This window comes from Miscanthus floridulus, chromosome 7 (assembly GCF_019320115.1).
Source record: "Miscanthus floridulus cultivar M001 chromosome 7, ASM1932011v1, whole genome shotgun sequence".
Taxonomy (NCBI): domain Eukaryota; kingdom Viridiplantae; phylum Streptophyta; class Magnoliopsida; order Poales; family Poaceae; genus Miscanthus; species Miscanthus floridulus.
In genome coordinates, this window is record NC_089586.1 from 33,336,433 (window position 1) to 33,345,408 (window position 8,976).

The 8,976-nt window shown below is 59.2% G+C and overlaps 1 protein-coding gene across 1 annotated transcript; it reads right to left on the bottom strand.

Annotated features, from left to right (window-relative positions):
* Window positions 1–5,055: 5,055 nt before the first annotated feature.
* LOC136465319 (uncharacterized) lies at window positions 5,056–7,418 on the bottom strand. Its single transcript, XM_066464097.1, has 7 exons — window positions 7,105–7,418; window positions 6,441–7,025; window positions 6,233–6,386; window positions 6,010–6,151; window positions 5,577–5,651; window positions 5,355–5,498; window positions 5,056–5,279 (listed from the first exon to the last, which is right to left on the bottom strand). The coding sequence occupies exons 1-7, from the start codon at window positions 7,416–7,418 to the stop codon at window positions 5,056–5,058; spliced, it is 1,638 nt and encodes a 545-aa protein (XP_066320194.1).
* Between the last annotated feature and the right edge of the window lie 1,558 nt (window positions 7,419–8,976).

Sequence of the window (8,976 nt, forward strand, 5' to 3'; positions counted from 1 at the left end):
TTGGTGCAGAGTCCCTGGTCGGGGATTTATCTAACCTGAGCTTGGGCAAGGAAAAGATTCCGGCGATGCACGGCGATGCCTCGTCATTAAGCCCTATCCTTACCATCAAGGTCTGGTGAAGCATGCCCTCGAGGAGTGCACCATGCTCCGGTGTTACTACGCCAGGCTTGGGCTCCCCGACGATGATGATGCCAGGAAAAGGGGCGCCGGTGAGAGGGACGGCGATAAAGATGATGGGTTCCTCGAGGTACGCAACGCCTTCATGATCTTCGGTGGACCCTCGGCATGCCTCACAGCGCGCCAGCGAAAGAGGGAACGCCGAGAGGTCTTCTCGGTCAAGGTGGCCACCCCCTGGTACCTCGATTGGTCTCAGGAGGCAATCACCTTTGATCGGGATGACCACCCTGATTATGTTCCAAACCCCGGGCAGTACCCGCTTGTCGTCGACCCGATCGTCGGCAACACTCGGCTTACCAAAGTGCTCATGGACGGAGGCAGCGGCCTCAACATCCTCTATGTCAACACTCTGGAGCTCCTGGAGCTCGACCAGTCACGACTCCGAGGCGGTTCTGCGCCCTTCCACGGCGTCGTGCCAGGAAAGCGCACATGACCCCTCGGGCGCATCGACTTACCCGTCTGCTTTGGCACTCCCTCCAACTACCGCAAGGAGGTCCTCACCTTCGAGGTGGTTGGATTCAAGGGGGCTTACCATGCCATCTTGGGGCGCTCGTGCTACGCCAAGTTCATGGCGGTCCCCAACTACACCTACCTCAAGCTCAAGATGCCAGGCCCCAACAGCATCATCACCGTCAGCTCCACATACGAACATGCATACAACTGCGACATCGAGTGCATCGAGTACGCCAAGGCCATCGTGGAGGCCGAGACCCTCATCGCCGATCTCGGCCAGTTTGGTAGCGAGGTTCCCGACGCCAAGCGGTGCGTCGGGACCTTCGAGCCCGCGGAGGCCGTCAAGCTCGTCCCTGTCGATCCCACCATCCCCAACGGCCGAGGACTGAAGATCAGCGCCACCCTCGATAGCAAATAGGAGGACGTGCTCATTGACTTTCTCCGTGCGAACGTCGATATGTTCGCGTGGAGTCCCTCGGACATGCCGAGCATACCAAGGGAGGTCGCCGAGCACGCCTTAGATATCCGGGCGGGCTCCAGGCCGGCGAAGCAGCGCCTGCGCCGGTTCGACAAGGAGAAGCGCAGGGCCATCGGCGAAAAAGTGCAGAAGCTCATGGCAGCTGGGTTCATCAAGGAAGTATTCCATCCAGAGTGGTTGGCTAACCCTGTATTAGTCAGGAAGAAAAGTGGCAAGTGGAGGATGTGCGTGGACTACACCGGTCTAAATAAAGCGTGCCCGAAGGTCCCATTCCCACTACCACGAATTGACCAAATCATCGACTCCACTGCAGGATGCGAAACCCTCTCCTTCCTTGATGCGTATTCCGGTTACCACCAAATCAAGATGAAAGAGTCCGACCAGCTCGCGACTTCTTTCATCACTCCATTCGGCATGTACTGCTACATAACCATGCTATTCGGCCTCAGAAACGTAGGGGCTACTTACCAGCGGTGCATGATCCAAGTCTTTGGCGAACACATCGGGCGAACCGTCGAGGCCTATGTGGATGACATCGTAGTCAAGTCCAAGAAGGCCGGTGATCTCGTCGGCGACTTGGAGGTTGCCTTCACATGCCTCAGAGAGAAGGGCATCAAGCTCAACCCCGAGAAGTGTGTCTTCAGGGTTCCCCGAGGCATGCTCTTGGGATTCATAGTCTCGGAACGTGGTATCGAGGCCAACTCGGAGAAGGTCTCGGCCGTGACCAACATGGGCCCAATCCAAGACCTTAAAGGGGTACAGAGGGTCATGGGATGCCTTGTGGCCCTAAGCCGTTTCATCTCACGCCTCGGCGAAAAAGGCCTGCCCCTGTACCGCCTCTTGAGAAAGTTCGAGCGCTTTTCTTGGACCACCGAGGCCGAGGAAGCCCTCGCTAGGCTAAAAGCACTGCTCACCAACCCCCCGTCCTGGTTCCGCCCACCAAGGGCGAGCACCTCTTACTCTACGTCACCGCGACGACCCAAGTGGTCAGCGCGGCCGTAGTAGTCGAGAGGCAGGAGAAGGGACATGCTTTACCCGTCCAACGACCTGTCTACTTCATCAGCGAAGTGCTCTCCGAGACTAAGACGCGTTACCCCCACATCCAGAAGCTGGTTTATGCCATAGTCTTGGCTCGACGCAAGCTACGTCACTACTTCGAGTCCCACCCGTGGTGTCGTCTTTTCCTCTAGGAGAGATAATCCAAAACTGGGAGGCCTCGGGTAGAATAGCCAAGTGGGCTGTCGAACTCATGGGGGAAGCTTTGTCTTTCGCGCCTTGGAAAGCGATCAAATCATAGGTCCTGGCTGACTTTGTAACCGAGTGGACCGACACACAGCTGCCACCCGCTCAGATCCAATCAGAATGCTGGACCATGTACTTCGACGGGTCTCTGATGAAGACTAGGGCTGGCACGGGCCTACTCCTGGTCTCGCCCCTTGGAGTACACATGCGCTACATGATCCGGCTTCACTTCGCGCGCCTCCAACAACGTGGCCGAATACGAGGCCCTCGTCAATGGCCTACAAATCGCCATCGAACTGGGGGTGCGACGTCTCGACGTATGGGGTGATTCGCAGCTCGTCGTCGATTAGGTGATGAAAGAGTCAAGCTACTATGACCCAAAAATGAAGGCGTACTGCATGATAGTACGTTGCCTAGAGAACAAGTTCGATGGTCTCGAACTCAACCACGTTGTGCGAAAGTACAACGAGGCCACGGACGAACTAGCAAAAATGGCGTCGACGAGGGCCCCGGTCCCCCCAAACATCTTCGCCAGAGACCTCCACAAACCTTCCATTAACTGCACCCCGGCAGCGGAAGATGGCTCACCGGTCAAGCCCGTCGAAGGGCCCGAGGCCCCCTCTGCCACCGAGGCCCCCGCAGTCGAGCCTGAAGTCATGGAAATCGAAGCAGAGCCTCCCGAGGCCGACCAGGGTATGGACTGGCGAACCCCGCTCCTTGATTACCTCACCCGGGGAGAGCTCCCTGCAGACAGGACCGAAGCCCGATGGCTTGCACGACGAGCCAAAACTTACGTCCTCTACGACCGCGAGTTGTACAGGCGAAGCCCGTCAGGCGTCCTCCAACGATGCATCACTACCGAGGCAGGCCAGGCCCTGCTTTGGGACTTACACGCGGGAGCCTACGGGCACCATGCGGCGCCTCGGACACTCGTCGGAAACGCCTTTCGCCAAGGTTTCTACTGGCCAACGGCGGTTGCCAACGCCACCAAGCTAGTACGCTCCTGCGAGGGATGTTAGTACTATGCGCGGTAGACGCACCTCCCGGCCCAAGCCCTCCAAACCATCCCCGTCACATGGCCATTCGCCGTGTGGGGTCTGGACATGGTTGGGCCTCTGCAGAAGGCCCCCGGGGGCTACACCCACCTGCTGGTAGCCATTGACAAGTTCTCCAAGTGGATCGAGGCTCGCCCGATCATGCAAATCAAATCCGAGCAAGCGGTTCTATTCTTCACTGACATCATCCACAGGTTTGGGGTTCCTAACACCATCATCACTGACAATGGGACACAATTCACCGGTCGCAAGTTCCTGACGTTCTGCGACGACCACCACATCCGGGTGGCCTAGTCGGCCGTAGGACACCCTAGGAAGAATGGCCAAGTAGAGCGTGCCAACGGCATGATCCTACAAGGCCTTAAGCCAAGAATATTCAACCGGTTGAAGAAGTTTGGCAAGAAATGGCTTGCTGAACTCCCATAAGTCGTCTGGAGCCTAAGAAACACCCTGAGCCGAGCCACGGGATTCACACCGTTCTTCCTGGTCTATGGAGCCAAGGCCATCCTCCCCACTGACTTAGAATACGGTTCCCCGAGGCTACAGGCGTACAACGAGCAAAGCAACCGCACTGCCCACGAAGACGCCCTCGACCAACTGGAGGAAGCCCGAGATGTCGCGCTGCTACACTCAGCCAGGTACCAGCAAGCCCTACGACGCTACCAAGCCCGACGCGTCCGAAGCCGAGACCTGAAGGTGGGCGACCTGGTGTTGAGACTGAGGCAGAGCAACAAGGGCCGCCACAAGTTGACCCCACCCTAGGAAGGGCCATACATCGTCGCTCAAGTACTGAAGCCCGGGACCTACAAGTTAGCCAACGAGAAGGGCGAAGTCCTCACCAACGCTTAGAACATAGAACAGCTACGTCACTTCTACCCTTAAATTTCCGAGCATTATATATTTTGTTTCTCGAAATACATTAAAGAAGCATCTTTAGTTGTTCTAATTTTTCGAGAAACCCCCATCAAGGGGAACCTGTCCCGTACCAGGACAAGTCGATTACAAAAAAAACCTAAGGACCAGAGGTTCGCCTCAAGAGCAAAAGGCTAGCCGAGCTGAGAGACAAGCCTACGCCTCCGGGCTACGGCAACTCCCTCACCACCTTTCACTCGAGAGGCAACCTAGGCTCCGAGGGGGTTTTTTCAAAAGGACTTGTCTAGAAATCAGAACAGAAGGTAAAACGCTTTACGATAACGCTTCAAGGGAGACTCGGCCATGCCTCCGCATGGCCGAACCTCCCTCGGGGGCTAGGGGGGAACCCCCCTAAGTCTCGGACACCATTTCTTAATCGATTTTCAGTTAAATCCCTACGCCAAACTCTCTCTAGCGCGCTCTAACAGATCATTTGTAAAGAACCTAAGGACCAAAAGTATGTCTCAAGGCTAAAAGGCCGGCCGAGCCGTGAGAATGACCTACGCCTCTGGGCTACGGCAACTCCCTCACCACCTTTTACTCGAGGGACGACTTAGGCTCCAAGGGAGTTTTTACAGATGATACGTTCGGAGGCGAGACAGAGGACAGAGGCTCGGAAATACAATAAAGCGATTAGAAAAAACGTATATATACAAGCACCTCACAAAGGCCTCGACGGCCACAAACGTCACGATACAGTAATAAATCTAACTTATTACATGGCCCCCTCGGCCCAGGTCAAGGCGCAGGGTCTCCCGCGTCGGTAGACGGCGAAAGAGGGACCACCACCTCTTCGAATAGCTTCGCCAACGTCGTGCCGGGGCCCTCGACTGCCGCTTCCAGCTTCGTCAGCTCCTCCTCGGCCTCGATGGCATCCTTGGACAGGACATAGCCGTCACTGACACCTTCGATGTCGACGCTGGTGTAGTGCGAGGAGACGACGGCCAGGGCGCGTTTGACGCCTATGTGTAGTGCCTCTTGCAGTCACTGACGTGCTTGGCCAATCAACGCAGTCAGGCGGCTCCTAAGGGAGCTGCCCGATTGAACCCCCTCCATCTCTAGGGCCTCGCAGACGGCGCGAGCTATGCTCTGCAGCACCTCGTGCTCCTCAATCTCGCGATCGAGCATTGTCTGCAGCGCGACGGAGGCCTCAGTCAACCACGAGACCTCATCATCCAACCCTGCGCCAAAACAAGTAGAATGGGATTAAGCGTCAAAGAAAACAGGCCAAATGGGGGCGCGAGGCCTGCGGGACTCACCCTTGGCCTTCTCCTTCCAGTGCTGGACCTCGACTCGAGAGGCCTCGGCTGCCCTGGAAGCCTCCTTCTCCAGTTCTGCGTCGCGACAAGAAGTCAGGTGTTGAACACGTGAAAAGACGAACGAGACAAAGGGAACAGGACTCACCCTCGGCCTTTTCCCTCCATTTTAGGGCCTTGCCTTGGGAAGCCTCGGCCGTCTTGGTGGCCTCTGCCAAGGCACCTTTCGTCAGCTCGTGCGCCTGCTGCTCCACACCCAGCTACCCGGCGGTGGCTATGGCGGTGGCCCTCACTTCTTCCGCCCGGGAGTTGGAGGCGTCTCGCTCGTCAGCCACCCGGGCTAGTTCCTCCTCCAACTCCTTGACCCGTGCCACCAAAGGGGTGACCTGCCCCTGAGCCATGGCCACCTTAGCCTCCCAGTTGTCACAGCGAAGACGGAGATCCTCCACCTCCGTGCTCCGCACCGACAGAAGCTCGTTAGCATGGGCGAGTAGCTCCCTCTGCCGACAGAGCTCGTCCCAGACACCCCTCTCCCACCGAAGGAACAACGACTTCCCGAAGGACCGGGCCTCGAGCTCCTAGATAGGCAGAACACAAGTTGAGCACTACGAATAAACCCGGAGAAAGACGACGTCACACGAGAAAAGGGGGATACATACCTGTGAAACCTCGGGCAGGTCATTGGCCACGACGGACAGCGCTGTCCGCAGCGACCGCTCCGCCAGGCTGCGGTACTGCTCAAGGGTGTCCCAGCGACCCCCCTCGGTTGCGTCCTCAAGTGCAAAGATGGGCTCCCCCTCGGGGTCGTCCCGGCTCCGCCACCAGACGCGCGGGTGATCCCACCCATACGGCTCAGGCCGCACTCACATGAGGGCCGCACTTCCCTCGCCCGAAGCTGAAGCCGGTTGTTCCACGACACTGGCCGCCCCGGCATCAGCCACCCCTTTCCCCCGGGAAGCATTGTTGGTAGGGATCGGGCGGACCTCCGCCTCCTGGGCGCTCCCTTGTACCGGAGGCACGCTCTGAATTAGTGGCAGGGTTGAGGCTTGCCTCGCCTCCGTCTCCACCTCGAGGTCCACCGCCCTCGCCGCGCTCACTCCGGCCTCCACCACTTTGGCCCCGAAGTTCCCGGGCGCCGCGATCTCCACCACCTCAGCCCCTGAGGTCCGAAGGGCCTCGGCGATCGTGGGGGCCTCGACCTCACCCTCGCCCTCGGTGGCCTCCACAGCCGAGGGGGTCTCGGCCGTACCCACAGTGGCCTCGACAGCTGCAGGTGCTGCGGCCTCACGGAGTGTAGGCTCCTCCTCCTCCTCTCGCCCCACGGCCACCTGGGTAGCCCCTACTTGGGCGACCAACTCCTGTACCTCCACCACCCCTGGGGCGATGGAACCCGTGCCCACCTTGAGCGCCTTGCGTGGTGCAAAGGCAGGCACTTCCGCCTGATGCTTCTTGCTGAGGGCAAAACACAGTCAGACCCGTGACCAAAACAAAAGCAGGAGATGTTAAAAGACTTCACTAGCGAAATACTCACCCCGAGCGGATGCCCAACCGCTTCTTCACCGTGTCCCTCCTCTGCAATGGCGGCGGTGGCGCGGCCCCCGTATCCACCAAGGCCGGCCGACCTTCGCCGGACTCCGGCGCTCGCTCAACCCTCGGTGGAGCTAGCCCCGCAGTCGCCTGCTCCACCTCTGCCGTCGAGCCCAGCGGGCTGACGGCGCGCTTTCCCAACGCCCTCGTCTCGGGCGTATCGGCCTCGGCCGCGGGGCGGGCGCTCATTTGCCCCGAGTCGCCGTCTCCTCCTCCTCCTTGGGACGCCGAACCGCCCGCCGACGCCCCAAGAACCATCTCCTTGACGTCAGGGAGGCGGTCGAGGGGACCCCACTCCACCTCACCACCATCGTCGCCGCTCAAATCCTCCACCGACGTCGACGGAGACGCCTCCACTGGGAGACCCTCGAGCTTCTACTTCCGGCGACGCTTTTCCAGAGCATCACGCTCAACGATCTTCTTCTTACGTTTTGCCGTCTTAGCATCCTTCTTCTTCTTCTAGGCCTCTGCGTACGCCCGGTTTGCTGCCCGCCACTGTGCGTCTTCAGGGACGGGCGGTGGGGAGGCTCGTATGTCCCTCATCCCCTGCAAAAAACAACGAATATGAATAAGGGCTCAGGCCAAGGAGAGGAACAAGGAGGCCTCGGAGGCTGCAGCCGCACACAACTCACTAAGGAAAGGTACCCCGGCGTCGGGCGCATCGGGAACGGGGACAGGCCGCCGATCTTCTGCCGCCCCTCGACTGCCTCGTTCACCCGGCGCGGAACCTCCTCATCGGAGAGGGGTGCGGCGGACATCCAGATGCCATCGATCGGCTCGTCCGGCGTCATCTCGAACAAACGTCGCCGCCACGCCATCAGCGGCAGCACTCTCCGGCGATGGAAGACCGCCATCGCCATTGCCGCCGTAAGGCCATGATCATGCAGCCTCTCTAGCGCCTTCAGTAGTGGCCGTAGCCTGTGTTGCTCCTCGCTTGGGACGCCATACCGTCAGTGCTCCGGCTGAACCTCCACTACCCTCCCAGTATAAGGAGGAAGCCTGCCGTCGTCGTTGTGGAGGTAAAACTAGCTGGAGTACCAGCGATGATTGGACGACGTAAGTTGGGCTAGGACGTAGAGGTTCAGCCAGTCCTAACGCACTTGGAGAGTGCAGCCACCGGTCCTCGTCGCCTTCCTCATGCCCGTCATACCCGTCGGCCTGGTGGTATGCGTCGCCCGAAACAGGTGAAGCCATAGCTCCCAATGGGAAGGGATTCCCAGGTACCCCTCGTAGACGGCGACGAAGGTGGCCGCCTGCGCAATAGAGTTGGGGTTGAAGTTGTGGAGCTCCACGCCATAGTAATGCGGGAGCGCCCGCATGAACCGATCCGCCGGAAGGCCGAAACCACGCTCGTGGAAGGACACGAAGCTCACGACGTAGCCGTCGCGAGGCCTCGGCTCTGGTTCGCCTCCCGGAGCCATCCACTCCGGCCTGCTAGGATCAGTGATCGGGCGGAGGAGACCGACATCGACGAGCGACTGCAGCACTCCCATGGTCACGTCAGACCGATCCCATGGGTCCGCCGGGAGGACCACGACGTTGGCCATGCGTGCGATGGAGGTCGCGACTACCGTGGTAAGGCTCGCTTTCTGCCTCTCACTCCCCCCTTTCTCCCTTCTTCCCGGTGCTCTCTGTTTTTCTTTAGCAATAGCTAGAAGGCAGCAAAGGCAGACACAGGCAAGGTAAGGGGAGAAGGGGCGAGGCTCGTTTCGTATTTATGCAGGGAAGGGAGCAAATCGTGGGCGACGAAATCGGGGAAGTTACCCCCAAAAAATTCACTGCGGTTATCCAGATCCGGTCTTACCGCCCACACGCC